The 19,456-nt window shown below is 40.1% G+C and overlaps 1 protein-coding gene and 1 long non-coding RNA gene across 3 annotated transcripts; both read left to right on the forward strand.

The window, feature by feature from the left end:
- The first annotated feature begins 2,002 nt into the window (after window positions 1-2,002).
- On the forward strand, window positions 2,003-4,016 carry LOC125021291. The gene is made up of 2 exons (XR_007114321.1): window positions 2,003-2,231; window positions 2,325-4,016. It is a non-coding gene; the product is annotated as an uncharacterized LOC125021291 (long non-coding RNA).
- A 3,886-nt stretch (window positions 4,017-7,902) lies between these two features.
- Window positions 7,903-18,714, forward strand: gata5 (GATA binding protein 5). Of its 2 annotated transcripts, none has more exons than XM_047577387.1 (7): window positions 7,903-8,251; window positions 8,780-9,445; window positions 12,015-12,184; window positions 13,455-13,580; window positions 13,808-13,892; window positions 14,007-14,134; window positions 17,217-18,714. In XM_047577387.1, exons 2-7 carry the CDS (start codon window positions 8,926-8,928, stop codon window positions 17,331-17,333), a joined length of 1,146 nt encoding a protein of 381 aa, XP_047433343.1. In that variant the 5' UTR covers window positions 7,903-8,251; window positions 8,780-8,925; the 3' UTR covers window positions 17,334-18,714. The 2 variants fall into 2 exon arrangements, with proteins under 2 accessions (XP_047433343.1, XP_047433335.1); XM_047577379.1 differs by having other exon boundaries at window positions 7,908-8,251; window positions 13,452-13,580; window positions 17,217-18,517.
- The last annotated feature ends 742 nt before the right edge of the window (window positions 18,715-19,456 follow it).

Consider the following 19,456-nt stretch of genomic DNA (forward strand, 5'->3'; position numbering starts at 1 on the left):
TTTAGCTCTTTTCTTTTGAGAGTCTTCATACAAATATCCCTTGTGGAATGAGGTTGATCTCGTTTCCAAACCTTTGGCCTGTACTCTACCTGTGCAGCGACAGAGCATCATATCATAGAAACAAGGTCGAGATCCGACCAATCAGGTCGCACGTGTCCAGCTTTAATTTCCTGTGTTCACACACATTAAATGGTGAATGATAACGTTTCCTCATAGTCCTTGTTTGGGAGATGCTTATAAAATCATCTTTACTGGAGCTGAATAAATGAGGATGTGATTCTAATTCTGCATCATGTTAAATCATTATTTATTCATCTTCACCCTGATGTTGGTCGTCTGGTTCATAGTCAGCGACACAAACAATCTCACATCTGAGTCTTTTTTTCTTCTGTTTTATAACAAAATACTTAATAAATTCATTACATGGTGAATTATTGATTTGATTTGATCTTTATTTTTCTCAAACCATCCTACAAGATTCTAAACATTAAACATAATAATATCTGTGTTTTAAAAATGATCCAAATACGCGTTTATTAGAAAAAACCTACATTTGTTTTTAAAATGTGTGATGTTATTGCACATTTTTATGAAATGTGTTTAAATGTAGACAAAGTTTCCCTCTTAAATCATGTGTGTTGCCACTTTCTGTTGTGTTTTGTTGTAATGTTATGTTGATGTGTGTGTGTGTTTGTGGACACTTGAATTTCCCCCACGGGATGAATAAAGTATCTTTCCTGTTCTATTTCTCTTCTATTTTTTTCAAAAAGTAATTCATGAATAAAATGTTTAAACCTGTAAATCTGTGCTCAGTGTTATGTTCTGTCCTTGTTGCTGTTTTTTGTAGCGTGTCAGTCCTGCATAAAAGTCCGTCTGCACCGTTTGCTTGCGTCATTCGTGTCGACTGTGAACCAGAGACCAGAGACCTGCATGAGCTCAGATTAGGCCTGAAGCCTGAAGCTTCTGTATGCATCATGTTTAAACGCTGTGATGTTTGAAGGTTTGAGGAAATACGTAACTTAACTCCACACGGCTCCTGTATTAAATAAACGAAGCTGAATGCAGCTTAGGTTTCTTTCTGGTTTAGTTTGGTTCAGCTCCAGGTCCAGGATCTTTTAAAAGACCCAGGAACGAGGTCACATGGGTCCCAGACCACATGACCACCTCCACATGTGGACTGACACCAGATCAGTGTGATGGATTTACATGGAGCCATGTATTCTGATTCCAATCAGTTTAGAAACCGAAACTAAATGAAAATGCTCCATATAAACACCTCAGTGGGAATAAAAAGGCCCAGAGTAAATGACAGGGGCAGAATATTCCTTTTCTCAAACTGATCTACAGTCATGTAAACCAGGGGGGTCAAACCCATTTTAGTTCAGGGGCCAAACCAGTTTGATCTCAAGGGACCAGTAACACAACAGCTTATTAACTTGCTATTTACTTTAGTGTTTAGATTTCTTAAGAAGTGCAAGGTGCACGTGCAATTTCTTATTTTATCGAATATTTTCAGCTGATATCTTCAGTGTAATTTTAACAAATTCATCCCACGGGCCGAACTGGACCCTCTGATGGGCCGGTTCTGGTCCCCAGGCCGTATGTTTGACACCCCTGATGTCAACAGTGAATCTGAGTGAAGTGAGGCTACGTTCTCTCTGAGCATGCTCAGTCTGGAGGCAAATGCTCAGTGACGTTTCCTCAACTGGTGGAGAACTTGTTTTTAATAACTAGAAAAATAGAAACAGGTCCATCAATAATGAAATGAACTCAGTCTGAGACTGAAGCTGGAAAACCTTGAAGACAAACAACACAATAGTAAAAGTGGATATGAGCCGACAGACTTTACGAATCAAACTGCTGCTGCTTTAATAATAAAGGTAAAAACAATAGGTAAGTAGCTCCTGCTGGTTAGACAGAGACTCCATCTTTGATCAGCTCACATGGAACCAGCTGACCTGAAACTTCCAATCAGAATGAGACAGAAGCCTCCATGTAAACCTGGCTACCTGTGATCAGATCAGGATGGATGGAAATGTGAACGTCCTCAAACTCTGACTGCATCCGTACCTTCACATCCTGATTTCTCTCCAGACCAGACGCCTGCACGCGTCATTCACATCGACAGCTACAGGAGACAAGACTTCAGACCTGCTCCCTGCGAACGGGAACACGGTCGTCTGCCATCGAGCTAAGAGGAGAAAAGTACAGCACCGTTGGAATCAGCTGTGGTGAGAGGTTCAATCCGTGCACCTTCTTCTTCTACCACGTCCTATCAGGGCTGTTTCACCATGTCTCTCTTAAACTCTCATTATGGTTTTCAGGTCCTGTGATGAATGAAGCCTGGGAGGATCTTATCTGGAGGGATCATAGCATCAATTTGCACCACTAGCAAAAAAGAGTAGGAAAAAAGAAGCTCTGAAACAAGACAGCGCACAAACACGCAGCCTTTAGCCCGTCTTTAGCTTTCATCCACAATAAATACCTCAGGAGAATTCTTCACTTATCTCACAGCCGTGTGTATGTAAAATGAAGATAGAGGCTAGAAATTCCATTCCAGTCCAGAGAATGCAGCCGTAAAGGACAGCGGCGTCGCATTAGAGGGTGATCAAAGTCAAAAGGCATTTCTATGAACACACTCTCGGCCTCCCTGGTGGATAGGCCTATCAGCCGGCGGAGAAACATGACCAAAAACTGACATAAACAGCAGATACGCGGCGGCCAGCACTGGGAATGTGGCGCATTCACGAATCCCAACTTTTTATTGACATAACCACAGACTGACCGGGGGCGAGCAGCATGACGCGGCGGCGGAGCGGGGCCTCACCCATCACCTCATCCATACGCCTGCTATCTGGACGTACTGAGAGACGCAAATTACTCCATGTGCTAAACCATCTCTCTGGCTTTTTCTTTTCTTTTTTTTTACTTAAGGGTGAAAGATTGATCTGACTTCATACGGTGCACTCAGAGTTTAAGGCTGAGGAAAATATGCTAAATGGACAAATATTAATATAAGAAACAGTCATTTCATTATTTGAGGTTTGAATTATTTTATTTCACTTCAGTTTTTCTTGTTGTTACACGTCCCTGATGCCAACACAAAATATAATAAAAATTACAATAAATAATTCCTGTCGTTTTCGTCCTTGAACTGAACCTGGAACCGTTAATTATATAGAGAGAAATCACATAAATCTGTTTTATTTATTTATGCAAACCGCATTTTTATGGCTTAAAAGACTTGAAAGAACTTCCTAGAAAAATCCTTTTATTAAATGTGACTGTGGAACCTACTGAAATATAAAGTACGGGGAGAAATAAAAAAATATTACAATATAAAAGAATAAAATAAAAAATAACAAAAAACAGCAATGCATAAAACATCATAATAATGAAATCAACTATGCAATAAATACATTTTATAAATACAAATAAAGGAAACTCACTACAGATTTATTTTACACACAAAACCAGTTACGTTCTAAAATAATCGTAAGGTTCTTACACAAATCTGGTTTATTGACATTTGGTAATAAAATAATAATAAAGCTAAGATCTATGCACACATGATACATACCTTATGAAAATAGTACCGTTAATAATTAATGATAAATACACACCAGACTTTAACACAGTCTCCATTTTACAAACGGGCTCCTTATATGTTCAGACCTTCCTCTTAGTCATATTTGCTGCATATAACACTTATTAAAAAAAAAACATGTGCTTCACAAAGAGAAAAAATAATAAAATGAAGTTTTATCACTTGTATTTGTTCTTATGGAGTAGAATTCTAATTATTGAATGAAATGTGAATTTATATTCCACGTATTCACTTAAATTCTTATTAAAAACAGTAATAACTATAGTTTGTCTGTGATAAAGTGGAATAAATGGATTGTGGGAGCGGCGCCTGGACTGCGCTTCATCATTTTTCCTATGAAAGATTCACTGTATTTTTATTTTCTTACTGAATCATTGCAGCACATTTGTTATTTAATTAACTATTATTAGTTATTATTATAACAGGAAATCTAAATCTAACAAACGTCCTGTTACAGCTCCATAGAAACCGTCAGTAGGAGATAATGTTCACTACAGGCCAAACGTCTGGAAGCAGCTTTTAACTTTCTGTTCACATGCTTCCCTTAAAAACCAGCACGAGTTCTATGTGTTTACTACATGATCAGAGTCTCATCTCACATTTTCCTCAGTTTACCTTCAGCTGAACATTAATGTTACCAGAACATTGATGAATAAATGTCAGCAAAAGAAAAGAAGAAGGTTTAGTTTTAGGGTCGAGAAGATTTAAAGAGTCACAACTTCAGAGTCTACATACGAATATCTCTCATGGAACAAATGTCTCATATGTGTCATGATGATGTTAAAGCGAGAAAAACTCAAATACCTGATAATTATAGTAAAAATGTCTCCTAGTAAGTTCCTCTTTATATGATAATCATGATCTTTTATGTATAAATCTGATCTTTATCTTCTAGTGTAAGTCAGAGATAAACTCTTACACATCATGTTATAAGATGCTGTGCTGATGCTGTTTGTGCCACTAACTAACGTCATGTCCCTTTACTTCCTGTTTAAATCCCGTCTTAACTAGCGCAGCCACTAGGGGGCGCTGTCACATCATGTGTCGGTGCTTTTTCTAAAACATCTCCTACTTCGGCTAGTTGCACAAACAACAACGTTATTTTCTTAGGACAAATTAAACAAATCCCATCTTAAAAGTGAGTCGTAGCTTAGTGCACTGGAACTTTTACGTTTTCAGCTTGTGTTGTCCACCCTGAGGCCTCTGTTCTTTGATTTAGTGGAACTGTACATTTACATGGAAACACAAAACGTAAACTGTTAGTAACATTCGCACCGGGGTTACATTGGAAAACTGCACAAACTCTGCTGGTGTAAACACCACGTGGACGATGGCGCGCACACCAGCGTCAGGCCGAGCAGATAACGCTGAACGCTCGACGCTACGAGCCAAGAACTTTCAGCTTTTCTGTGTCCACGCTGCAAACACAGCTGCCGCCCGGGAGTTTTCTGAACTCTCCGTCTTCAAGGGGAACCTTCTTCTGGTTTATCTTTGGTCTGGACTGCCTGTTTTAATCTACTGCAAACACTCGGGACACAAATTGTGCAGCGCTGCCCGTCATAAAATGAAAGGGGGTCGGTTCACAGCCCACATTAGGTTATTGGTTCATTAGTGAGCTTCATATGTGCTGGTGGGAAGCCTTAGTGAGCATAGGATATGGATTTTACACTGAGCTAAGCTAATGAGCTAAGCTAACGAGCTAAGCTAATGAGCTAACTGTCGTCTGACTCCGCCTCCTGAATTAGCATAGAGGGACATTCATCTAACTCTCAGCAAGAGAGTTAAGAACATGTGGCTACATTTTCCAACCATTCACTTTCATGCATTTTTATGTAGAAGGAGCTTTAATCGAGCCTTTTGTCTTCACATCAAAATCTTGTAGTTTGTTTAGTTGAGCAGGTTTAATGTTGTGGAAGTTGTTCTGTTAAATGGAGCTGGAAAAGAGTCATAAAGTAACAACAACAATCCATCATGAAAGTTAAAGGCTTTATTGAGTGATGCAGGTTTATTCACTCACTCGTAAAATTCACTGACTCGTGAGCACCAGTCAGATTTCAGCATGTGTTTCCCAGCAGCCAGAGCTTTGTGGGACGTGTCTTCCTGTTTACTGACTTTCAGTTTGTCCTTCTTATCTATCTATCTATCTATCTATCTATCTATCTATCTATCTATCTATCTATCTATCTATCTATCTATCTATCTATCTATCTATGGAATACACTCTGAGACGGAAGGGGAACATCCGGGTTCTCTCTGCAGCCTCAATTATTCCTGTTACTTGAAAACGTGTTTGCTGCAGCCATGTGTGTGTGATTTTTATTTTTCCTGATGCAAAATAATAATAATAATAATAATAATAATAATAATAATAATAATAAGTATTTTTTTCTCTTGGGTGGATAGGTTAGATAGATAAAATATGATAGGAAAGGTTAGAAGATAAAATAAAATATGAGAAAACTAAAACGGAAATAGACCTGAGTGACTGAATTTATTTATTTATTTATTTATTTCCTGTTGGATTATGGCTGAAAAGCTTCCTTTCTGTGGTAAATATCCTCGCAGCACCAGGTGCATCAAGTTCTCGGTCATGAATAGAAGCAGACAGACAGACAGACTCTCCTCCGTGATTCATTCATTAGAGTCGGTGCCAGGTAATTAATCGCATCAGTCCTTTGAACGGACACGACGTCACGTCTGAAGAGATGAAGCGAAGCAAATAAAAGCAACGACAGTTTATTTGGTATCATGACACTTTTACGCATTTCTGGAGTGAATTAAGAAATCGAAAAAATTTCGCTTTTCGTTTTTCCCTTTGATCCTTTATTGGGTTTATTTTATTTAAATTCAAAACGAATTCTTCTGGCGTTCGCATTTTTTATTAATTGCATTTTGATTAGTTATTTTTCATTATTTCTATCGTCTGTTTATTTCATTTATTTCCTAATTTAAGTTCTTTGTAAATTGATTGTGGGGTAAAGGGGCAGATTCTGTTTATTCTGATTATTATTTCATTCAGATTTAGAAACGTTGTGTTTATATTAATTGTTTTGTTTTAATCAATGAATGAAATAAAAACTAAAATTAGTTTAAAACATGGACACACGTTTAAAATCCTGCTGAGGCTTTAAACCGGTAAACGAGGCGGGGACACGTTCGCTTTCTTTCTTTCTTTCTGTCTTTCTTTCTTTCTTTCTTTCTTTCTTTCTTTCTTTCTTTCTTTTTTTGGATTAAATACCAGGACATGACAGAATTACAGGAGGAAAACAAAAGGTCAGATCGTAGAAGAATTTCCCTGGAGTAGAAGAAGACCCCGTGATGTTCTTTAATCCAGAAAGAAGTTTCAGAAGAAATTTAATTACAGATGAATTAAAATGAGGCGGATAAACGAGCTGATGTTCGCTGTCAACACAACACAGAGCTGTTTATCTCCAGTTTGATCAGAGTTTGTGTTAAGACATCATTTATTCCTCCTTCCATTTCTATTTTTACTCTTTTATGCATCATTATTTTTGATGTGAGCTCCACGGGATGAGAGCAGGGGACGTTAAACATAAAATGAGTCCTGTGTGTTCGCTGTGTTTTATTGCACATTTACTGAAACAATTCGTGGTCTGATTGTTATAATCGTATCACATCAGCTGCGGAATTATGACACAGCTGATGATATTTTATTTTGCAGGGCCGCTGCCCCATCGTAACTCCATCCTGCTGCTTTTCTTGCCTGCAGAGTATTATTGCTCGTATATTTCTTATCGGTTCGCAGCTTTTAAAGAGAACTCATTCACATTTATCTCCTCGTAAAAAAGCAACTTTCTCCGCACTGCGTTTTACCACCACTGGTTGATTTACACAAGGTCATTTATAGATTAATCCTCTCGCCTTTCTAATCTTTATATTTATTTAATAATCCAGTTTTCCAAAATAAAACACATAAAAAAATAATGATAATGGCAACACGTTGTTGTAAAATGTCCAACCATCGAATAAATGATATGTGTAACCCCAGTGAAATCCTACTAATGAGAATATTTTAATTCATAAAACACATCAGAATAAACTGAGCCTTGAACGTGTCCTGCGTGTGTGGCCTCAGAAAGTGAATACGGCTGCTATTAAAGCTAATAGCTCTGGACCCCCTCAGCCCTGAGCTTTGGACCCTCTCCTCTCCCTCTCCAGCACCCAGGGGTCCTCCCTCCCTCCTCCTTACCGCCCTCCTTCCCTCCGTCCCTCCCTCCCTCCCTCCTCTCCCCCCCCCACCACCACCACCACCACCTAGGCCTACCTCGGAGCTGCGGGCTGCGTCACGTGTTTTTCTCCCGTACAAATTTTCCAGTAGGAGAACGAATAGGAGCACACCCATATCAGCAATTATCAGCGACAGCAACTATCTCCAGATATACGGAAAGGAAGAGGAGCGTCGCGCAGTAGTCCGGGATCCTCTCTACCAGCAACAAAAAAAACTTTGGTTAACTTTGGTCGTTACGCGCAACTTTTACGCACCGAATCCGAGACATTCGCTGAAGCTCCATCTTCCGTCTCTATGTGCGTGGAGTGACACCGCTTGCCCACCGCGCTCCTATATTGAGGTTTGGGGACCCGCTCAAGGACCGGACCGCTTTATCACCCGACCGTCCTTATCTGGTGAGATAATAACACTGAGAGCCCTTGGGAAGAAATTGTGTTGCTCGTGTACGCAGTGGAGAGCTATTATCAAGGTTTTATGTGATTCGAGTTACTGTTGATAAAAATATACATATTTATATGTGGCTGCTTGATACGGAACTCGAGCTCACTATCTGTTGCGCTTGATTTGGTTTCCGTTGCGGTTATGATTTAATGAGGCCGGCGCGGAGCCGCAGGATGTCTGGGGGCGCTGATAGTTCGCCTCTATCTGCGCGCACAGATATCAGCGATCGTTAATGTCATTTTAATTCATTTCATGTCAGTCACAGTGATACAGGTGAAATATGACTGATGATACCGAGTGACAGTGGAATCCTTTGTCACTAACAGAAATCACACCAGAGTTTTTTTTTTTTGTTATCATTATTATTCTTATTATCACCTTTAATTTACACATTACTCTGATTTCACCATCCAGCTGCTCTTGAAACTTTTCAATCCTCATATTTATTAATAATTTTATTGCCTCTCTTGTATCTTTGACAGGGAAGGATTCTCCATTTTTAAAAAAGACATTTGCACAAGAAGAAAGTTCCTCAGGAGAGGGGGAAAGAATCTTTACGCGTGGCTTCCACCTCCTCCTCATCCTCCTCAGGACTCCACACAGGACGTAAAAAAATAAATTTGGTAAAATGTATCAAAGTCTGGCCCTTACGTCCAACCAGTCCCCTTACGCGCACGACACCGGGAATTACATGCACCCCACGGCCAGCTCTCCGGTCTACGTGCCCACCACCAGAGTTCCAGGCATGCTGCCCACCCTGCCCTACCTGCAGACCTGCGACTCGCCCCATCAGTCCCACGGCCTCGGCGGACACCACGGCTGGCCCCAGACCGGCGCCGACGGCTCATCCTTCGCATCCAGCAGCCCCCACCCCACGCACGGATTCTCCTACTCCCACAGCCCGCCGGTCAGCACCAACACGGGCCGGGACTCGACCTACCAGAGTCCGCTGGTTTTCGGTAACGGCACCCGGGCCGATCAGTACGGAGGCGCTCTGGTGCGCTCGGTGGGGGGCTCCTACTCCAGCCCTTACGCGTACATGAGCCCGGAGATGGCGACGTCCTCCTGGACGCCGGGACCGTTCGAGAGCGGGGTGATCAGTCTGCAGGGCCGCCAGGGAGGTCTGTCCGGGAGAAGGTCCAGTCTGGGTAAGCATGGGCCTCCACACATAAGGAGAGAAATGTGCTGCTGTTATTTTTGAAACGAACCCCTCGAAGAATTAGGGACAAATTTGCCTTAAAATCAAATTCTTGGGATCATTATTTGCTTGTTGTTCACTCTTATCTTCTCTAATGATTTAAAAATGAACAAAGGCCCTTCAAATAATAACAGGCACTCACTGATAAGACTCTTCAGTCCATACTATTTTTTTTTAATAAGAATTTTATTTTTCGAGCTCACAAACAGAACCAGCACCAACATTGAAACAGCCAGAGTCCTGAGCGCCCTGTGCTTTCGTTATAGAACACGATTTATCTTGTTATTGTGTGTAACTTCGGAGTGGCTTGTGCTTTCAGATTTCTCTTATCAGTTGTTGTAAAGGCCCAGTTATATGGCGCTGGTTATTCAGCACAGAGGCCTGGAACAGTGCAGGGCTCCGTGTCATGGGGTCAGAGATTCAAAGTCCCCTAAAAAACAATCCCGCATTACATTCAAACAATACACATTCTTCAGGAGAGAGGGCCGCGAAAAACAATCAATTAGAAGCTTAATTTAATCCCCCCGCGTTGATGGCAGGCATTCAATACACAGGAGACAACAGTCAGAGCAGTTATCACCTGGGTCAGACAGTCAGGGCAGCAGCTCTTTACCTGCGCAGCCACGAGAAGCTGATGTTAAACGGTTTGATTCGGCTCCTTCAGACCCTGGAACAAACAAAACAAAGGCTCATTCATGAAAAGAAAAGGGATTATGTCCTTCAGTCTGTGCTCGATTAAATCAAGGCCCAACAGAGAACGAGATGTTCACTTTAAAAATATAGTGATCAGTTAACATGTTGTGCATCAGTTTGAAGTTTAAAGTTTCTCTGAAGCTCATTGGAGTCTGAAGGCCCAGTTAGGCCCTAAATGATAAATAAAGTCCTGTTTCCTGCTCTTTATATGAAAATATCTATGAGAACAAAACAATAGATAAAATAAATGTAACATATTTATATGTGCTTATATTTATCCATCTATCTATATATATAATAAATATATAAAGAATATATTATAAAGCATCTATGTGAACCCACCAGGACTCAGGAGGAGCTGAAATAGTTAAGATGTTGATCCGTTTATGAGTTGATTGACATCTAATTAATGATGATCAAAATAATTCTCCTTTCGATTCACAGCCTATTAAACTTCTATTAAACCTCCAGGGAAATTATTACTATTAATATGATAATTATCTTTAATTTTTTTTATTTTAAACGTCCAATCATTTAAATATTAAAGGAAATAAAGGTCAGATGGTGATAAAATAATTGTTTAATGCAGACTCACTTACGTTTTCAGTGCAGTAATAATAACAATGATAATAATAATAATAATAATAATAATAATAATAATAATAATAATAACAGACTGTTTTATAGGAGACCAGCTAATGATTGATTGATTGATTGATTGATTGATTAATTGGCTTCTGGTGAATGATTACGTAAAAATGAAACGTTCCGCATCAGGCTTCTAGTTTCCAAGTTTCCTCTCAGAGTTTCCTCGTATTTCTCAGTATATATTAACACCAGGGCTTCATATAATATAATTATATAATTATATGGTTTAAAATGTCAAACATATATAGACAAAGGTCATGTGTTGATGATAATAATTAATGGCTGCTTCTAGTTTCTAGCAGAGTCACGTTGTTGTTGATGTTGGGATTCAGCTCTGACTCAGCATTTATTAGAAGTTTAAAGACTCCAGAGTTTCACTGTTTTTATTTTATTTTAAAGCTTCAGTCGTTTTATTATTAAGGGGAATGAAAATCAGGCGGTGATGAGATCACACAATGATTAGATTAATCGACTAATTAACCTTAAAAAAGAAAAAAAGAGCTGCTTTTAGATCAAAAAACAAAACACTTGGCACAGTCTGATGGATGCTGATGGAGAAGTCTGATCTCTCGTGAAGTCCTGTCCTACCTGAAAGCGCATGCGCACCTTGTTTGCTAAACCTTTAATCCGCGGTGACTCCTGTTCTTCTGCGAGAAGAAGAACCACAGCCACAAGTTCAAAGGACTCCTCTTTATCTCTCTCGCGCTTTCTCAATGGAGGGATTAGGAATTTGGGCAATTAATGCCAGGAGTCCGTCGCGTGTCAGGGCTGTGATGGATGGAGGGGGGGACCCCTGGATCCCCGGGACTGATAAGACACTACACCCGCCCCCCAAACCGACTCCTCCATCAGTTTGGTGATTCATTCGCGGGGGTTTGATCTCTCTTCATCACAGGGAATGGAGGAGGAGGAGGGATGGGTGGGGGCCTTAAATTCCTACTACGGCTATTCATCAGGCACTGGTGTGTAACCAGACCCCCACCGTCATCCACACCCCCGTTTTTTAAAGTCCAGAAGAAGATGCCGTAAAATATTAAAGAAGCACTCAGAGTTTATTTTGTCCAGACGAACAAAGAAATCCTGAAATAAATAAATAAATGATCGGGCCCAGCAGTGGAGCCGTTTAACCCAGAAGAATAAAATGATAAAATGTCTGCGTGTTTGTCTCTGATGTCCAGAGCTGATGGACGACATGTCCACCGAGGGCAGAGAGTGCGTCAACTGCGGCTCCGTGTCCACGCCGCTGTGGCGCAGGGACGGGACGGGCCACTACCTGTGCAACGCCTGCGGCCTCTACCACAAGATGAACGGCATCAACAGGCCGCTCATCAAGCCGCAGAAGAGACTGGTAAGAGGCGCACGGGGCGGGGGAGAGAGGGAGGGAGGGAGACGCAAAGCGGATATGGAGCTTTTAAAACAAAAGAAAGAAAAGCGCAGCAACGAAGTGTGTTTCATTTTCAGATCCGATTTAAACACATGACAACACATCCTCCGTTCTCACAACAATAAAATGTTACATATGAGTTTTTAGAATTTTACTAATTAGACCAATGCAAAGATGCAAATGCAGCTTCAAAATTATATATATTATAGGATTCTAGTGATAAAACAGGAAAGGTTATTTTAGTCTATTTGTTTTATATTTCTTGTTTTATTTTAAAATGTCATCGTTTGCTCTAAACCGACGTTTTTACTGTCATCTTGTAGAAATAAGGATTCAAACCAATTCTTCCTGACAGTTGTTATTTTTTCCATAAACTAATTAAAGCATCTGTCATAACCTTCCAGAGCCCGAGGTAATAGTTTTGTAATTTTGTGTAATTATCCTGTAAAGCAAAGACGTGCACACGAACCTTTTATGATTAAATCAAATAACTGCACATCAATCATTTCTGATTGAGGAGTCGCTGCAGCTGGGATGGAAATTATTATAAGATCAGTTAGTTTCACATGTGATACACAGACTTGTCCCTGCAGCTAATGCACCAGATGATCAGGTTTATGAAAATAAATGAAAATAAATGAAATATTATGGATTATTATTTCTCTTCATAAAATAACAGGATAATAAAGCAACTCGTGCATAAAGCTGATTCACTCTCTGACACCAATAAAGATGCATCTAGTGTTTTTAATATTCATATTGTGCCCCTGTTGTTAAACGTCTGCCCTCTGACGGGTACAGAGAGCCTGTAGAGAAGCAGTTGGGCCGTGGAGGGAGTGTGTGAGTGTGTCAAGGTTTCCCGGCTGGATATTTCCCAGGAACTGGCCTCTCCAGAGCAGCTGTGTCTTCCATGTTTTTATTTGTCCTGTGCTGACCTTGCCCTTGGTGCCGGCCGCTTTTAGACAAGGCCCTGCCGGGCCGGGCCAGGCCACGCTTCTCCGCTCAGCGCCACCAGACGGAGCTTATATCCACGCTGCGGAGAATTATTCATGACATCTTTACAAGTCGACCCGGCCGTGAATTATTACTTTGGTTTTGTACGAGTCTGGGGTTATTCATCACTGACATCCTGCAATTCATTCGCTGTAAACGCGCAGGCAGCATGTTTTTCCAGTTGAACTTTAAGACTGCTTCTCATTCGGTTTCCCCTTTCTGATGCGTTCTCCTGCAGCAGACCACGTCCCGCCGGGCCGGTTTGTGCTGCACCAACTGCCACACCAGCACCACCACGCTGTGGAGGCGCAACGCTGAGGGGGAGCCCGTCTGCAACGCCTGTGGCCTCTACATGAAGCTGCACGGGGTAGGCCTAACCTAAGCTAACCTCAGCCATCGCCTGGCTCCAGCAGGGAGCCGCTCGCTTTTATTTGCGCAGTGTAAATCCTCTCCAAGGACACTGCCGCGGTCACCCTGTTATCAGAGCGGCGGCGTGGGAGGAGAGCTCCGGCGGGTTGTCATGACACCGGGGCCTGCGCTTGTGTTCGGCACCGAGCTAATGTGTGTGTGTCGCTCTGCCCCCTCCTCCTCCAGGTGCCCAGACCTTTGGCCATGAAGAAAGAGAGCATTCAGACCAGAAAGCGTAAACCCAAGATGCCCAAGAATAAAACCTCCACAGGTAGAGTGAAAACACACGGAGGGAAGAAGGGGGAGCTGAAGAGCAGCAAACACGTTAGGAAACCTCCGTGCTTCAGTGTCACAATCTAACCCGTCCGTCTGCTTCCTTCTTCAGGATCCGTGACCTCTGACACCAGCTCCCCTCCCTCCCTCTCAGCCTCAGAACACGCCTCCACCATCAAGAGTGAACCCAACATGGTGCCGTCACCCTACGCCGGACAGACCGTCACATCCGCCACCCAGGTACCGTCCTCTCCTTCCTGCTAGTGATGCTCGATGCCACAGATTTCCTTCCTGATCCGACTCTGAGTAAATACACTCTAATGTGTCTGGGAAACTTAAAACAATAAGCAGTGAACTTCAAACCAAAACTTCATAAAGAATAAAAGATGTCAGAATAATTAATTTATTTAATATAAACTCTGAAGTATATTGAGGTAGTGGCCTCATTTACTATAGAGCCAAGTTAATACAACAACAGAAAAAACAGAGACACAATCATACAAAATATGAGAAAAAAGAAATGAGTAAAATAATAAGACCATTAATAAAAAATAATTGTTTAACTATTAAGAACTATTTAATGAAACCTTGCATCTTAATTGTGACCCTATTCTCTCCTCTTCTGTCCTCCTCATCATAAATGCCTCCTATTCTGTGGTTTAACCTGAGTTTGTGTTTCACAAGGTTTATTGTGTTGCCACAACTGAATAGTTTAGTTATTTTCCACTGTGTTCTTACATCACCTCCAATGACTGAAGTATCAGAAGTATAAAGACCTGGTATCAGAAGTATCGATATTTCAGCGTCGATCCACACAAGAATAATTCCTCTCCACATTCTCCTGTAAGAGTCAGGATTCAGCATAATTCAGCATTTGCATTAAATAGTTTTTTATAATCTGCTATGATCAGGCGTGAGTCGACTGAAGTCTCAGCTTCATGTCATTCAAACATGGCTGACTTTTAAAATAATATTCTTTGCAGCTTTATTCAGAAACGTCAGGATCATTAATAAAAGAAAAACTTGTAATTCTTTCCATACATAGTCGACATTGTGCTGCTAACAACGTGAATTTCCCCACTGAGGGACGATCTTATCGTATCTTATCTTATCTTAATGCGCCGTGACATTTGGCCTCTGACATGTTAGACCCGTACGGTTTATAATGTATGAGACCCCTATGGTCCCGTTAAGCTGCCTGTTTATCTCCACTTACACGGGTTTTTTGCAGCATATTTTTCCAAAGTCAAAGCCAAAGGCAAGATATTGTGAAGGAAATGTTGATGATAGACTCTTGCTCTCTGCAGAGAAACATCACCTCAGCTATTGTTGGTTGTGTTTCTCCATCAGCAGGACGTATGACGTCCTGGTAGACAGCTGGTCAGTGGCAGCAGTTCTCTGAGAGACTCAAGATTCAAGTTTCAAGTTTAAAACATCCCCACCATCGTTCATGTGTACCGACATGACACAGACAATAACCACGTCCACTACTTGGAATATTCTACTACTACAAGAAAAATATAAAATACACAGAAATAAAGAATCTGAATCACAATTAGAGCAGCTCCTACTCAACGTGTATAAGAATTTATAAGAATAAGTAGACAATTAGTACAAGAATATACACATCAATGTAACATACATATAAATTGAGCATGCTTTCCAAACCACAGCAGCATTGAATGTGGGAAGTTGGGAACAGCGGGAAGTTATTGCGCAGTCCAGAGATAAATATGTGAGGAAAGTATATGAAGGGAGCTGGAGTTACTGCAGAATAGTGGCATAAATATGGGTTAGTGCACAGATGGAAGTTATCCAATCAGCTGACTCATCGTGGTAAAAGAAGTGGAACTTTCATTTATTATTCATCTATTTATTCCTTCTCTTTTTTTAGCACAATTTAAAAACAAGCAAAGATAAAATGATCTGCAGCGTGAGGAGAGACAGAAAACCACACAGGTTTATTTGAAGCCTTAATAATATTCAGATGTCACATTATTATAGAGAAAAATGAAAAATGATGCGGACGCCAGGAAAAGTAGTTACAATAGAGAAGTTTAATGTTTTTTTGTTACATTTCAAAGAGGAACTTTATTCTTTTTCCAAGGGAAATGGTAGTTAGTACTTTAACTTAGTACTTTAAGCCACTTTATGCATATTTTCATGTGCTTTTTAATCTACTTTGTACATACAGGATATATTTTTATATTTCATGGACACTTTTTGTATTGCGTTGCACATGTCAGAAATGACAACAAAGTCGACTGACTAATGAAAATTCATCTCTGCATGTTTAAACTTTATCACAAAGATGTAAAAACTGATGCATTGATTAGTAGAAGTTGAAAAGTTATTCTTGAAAGACTGCATCGTGCAAATGTCCAGTTTATCTGAAAGAGACTTGTGCTGCTGTGTGTCTATGTCTCTAAAACAAACCAAAAATAAAAAAAAGAGGCCACAGGACCTAAGTTGAGTTTTCTTGACATTTCATCTCTCACCCTGTTTCATGTAGTGAAAGTTACTGAAATGAAATAAATTATGTGTAAATTGTTACATATTAAAATTCACTATGTCAAGTTAAGTCAATTTAAATGAGGATTCTGACATGCGCAACACAATACAGGGTTAAAATTACCTTCCACAAGGCTACGGTGCAGCAGCTAAACAAAAAAAATGTTGAGAATATATGAAATATAAAAATATATCCTGTATGTACAAAGTGGACTAAAGAGAGAAACGTGACAATATACAATATATATAAAGTGGCTGATGAAACCCTGAGCTGAATAGTGCAGAAAAGAAATGGATGGAATGAATTTACATGTAAACAGACTACAGGCAAAAAGCTTGGAATCAAGATCAAATGTGGTATCAAAATAATCAGATTATTATATCAAGAGTAAAGTTAGTAAAGACATTTTTATATTAATTATCAGGTATTTGAGTTTTTCTTGCTTTAACATCATGACATGTAAGAGGCATTCGTTCATGAGGGATATTTGTGCGTAGACTCTCAAAAGAATTAAAGTAAATAATTTAATTATTATATTTTTTTTTTACTTTTGCACTGAAGTTGTGACTCTCAATACTCTCATCAATAAAAGTAAAGTCGGATTATGTAGAAAATACATCCCAGAATATATAGAACTCATGCTGGTTTTAAAGGAAGACATGTGGACAGAAACTTGCTTTCTTACGTGTGTGTGTATATATATTTCTGCAGTATGATATAGATGTCACTAATGAATTGTAAGGCACAAATGCACAAATGTTTTCTGAGATTTTATTATTATTTTTGTTAACGTTTCTTTCCTTTTCACAGACGTCTTCTCAGTTGGACAGCACAGGATCGGGACACGTGGACATTAAATACGAGGACTATCCCTTCACTCCGACCTCCTTGGCCCAGAATTCCTGGTGCGCTCTGTCCCAAGCGTGAGCGGCCTCTGCTAACGGGAACCGCCACCTCCCACCCCCCCCACACACACACACTGACTCACTTTGCCTCCATTAGCGAGGCCCCTCCCTCCGTCACTGTGATTCCTGAGCTGTGGACAAAAAGCGAAGCAGCGTCCTCGAAGGAGAGCGACGTAGCATCCGAGGGCCACGCGAGAGAACTCTTTGCTGTATTATAAACTGTAACACACTGGCTCTGGAACCCAGACACCACGGACCAACAACGACAACGACGACAACAACAACAACAACACAGCTCAGAGCTAAGAATCGACCCCTGAACGGAACCGAACACAGGGAAAGACGAGGGTCCAGTTCTGGCTCATAAGTGACTTTTTGTATCATTTCTCACATGTTACTGTCACAGAAAAAAAAGGAAACAAGAAAATGGACAGAAAACACCTTTTTTTTTTAATTTTATGGCTGTTGAACGTGACTCATTACCAACGCGTAGATGATTAACTTTTATAGGGACATTATTTATGTTGAGATAAGAGACAGTTAAAAGTCACTGTGGACACTAAAACCCGGCCGGTTATAACCCACTGCTCGGTGTTCCCCTCATACACATAATGAGCTGTGATGCTTGGATCTCATTAGGTTTTTTTTAATGTTTATTTTTCGACGAGTCATTTGAAATTCGGCTGCATATCAGAAGTTTTACCCTTTTATCGCTTTTGACATTAATTCAAGTGCAATTACTCAAATGTTCTCGTCCAAAACTGAAGGCACAAGAAAAAAAAATATTATAAAAATAATAACCTAACTTTGTGTATTTTGTCGATATATAAGGGAATTTTATTGTTTTAATTTTCCTAAGAGCTTTTTCTTTCTGTTTCCTCCTTTTTTTTTTTTTTTTTTGATGCCCTTGGAATCTGTTCAGGTTTAATAAACTGATTCACATTTTATACATTTGAAGCTTCGTTTGGTTTCCCAGTGGATTTCACCAGTGTCCAATCTTGTGTTTTGAGATTTATTTTCACGATATTAAAATAATGCAGTTTTTCTTTGACTTTCCACCTTGGCCCTGTCACATGCTCCATTACTCCACCACTCAAATATGTTCTTTTAAACAGGGTTACCATAAAATGTGTATTTGCCAGTAATTTAAAAAAAAAATTATTAAAGAATGTTTTAGCCATTTTTACTACTGCCTCGTGAAGCGATATTGATGCATATTTCAAATGTTAATCCATTAGCTACTTAAACCAACTAGCTAAACCGGGAATCCTAGATTGGTAGCAAAGATTTCTACAATGTAATGTCATTTAATTAAAAACTAGAAACATAAAATAAGTGACCGCATAAATATCCACCTCGTTCTGTGGGGTCTCCATCAAACTTGCACATCTGGACACATTCTTCTCTGCAAAACTGTCAGTTCATCCCCCAGCAGAGTCCTAGTTCCTCATTTCCGAGTCCTGGTCTTTCTGTAGTGAAGCTCCAGCACAGCATGATGCTGCCGCCACCGTGCTTCAAGGTGTGGGTGGTGTGTTTGAGGTGATCTGCAGTATTTTGGGGTCCACCAAACAAGCTGCATTTTGGTCAAGAGTGAAGCTTTAGTCAAACTTAAGACGAGATTTAAATTCTACCCTAAAGCTTTGACCAGTGAAGAACCAGTGCAACGGTGTTCCATGTTCCTTCCATTCCTAAGTTGTAGATTTAAGTGAACTCCACCGCATGTTCGGTGACGTCTACTTTTCAAAAACATTTTCCTCAGCGTGTTCTTTTGTCTTCATGGTATTATTGTAGATTAACCAGAAACCTTCCTGACCAGTCAGCTGATGATCTATCTCTGCAATATATTTATTTACATATGTACATATGTACATATATGGTTTATATATGTTTAATCATTTTCATAAAAGAGAAAAGGCCTCTCTTACGGAGTCTTACAGACCATTCATTAAAAGTGGATAATAGGTCCTTCCACAACATTTCTACTGGATGAAGGTCAGGACTTTGACTTGTTCCTAAACATTCACCTGGTTCTTCTGGAGAACCACTGGTGTTCTTGGGCTCCTTGTCTTCCTCCATGACCCAGTTTCTCTTCACATTCAGCTCATGGACTCATGTCCTGACATTTTCTTTTAGAGTTCACTGGTA

This window comes from Mugil cephalus, chromosome 1 (assembly GCF_022458985.1).
Source record: "Mugil cephalus isolate CIBA_MC_2020 chromosome 1, CIBA_Mcephalus_1.1, whole genome shotgun sequence".
NCBI lineage: Eukaryota > Metazoa > Chordata > Actinopteri > Mugiliformes > Mugilidae > Mugil > Mugil cephalus.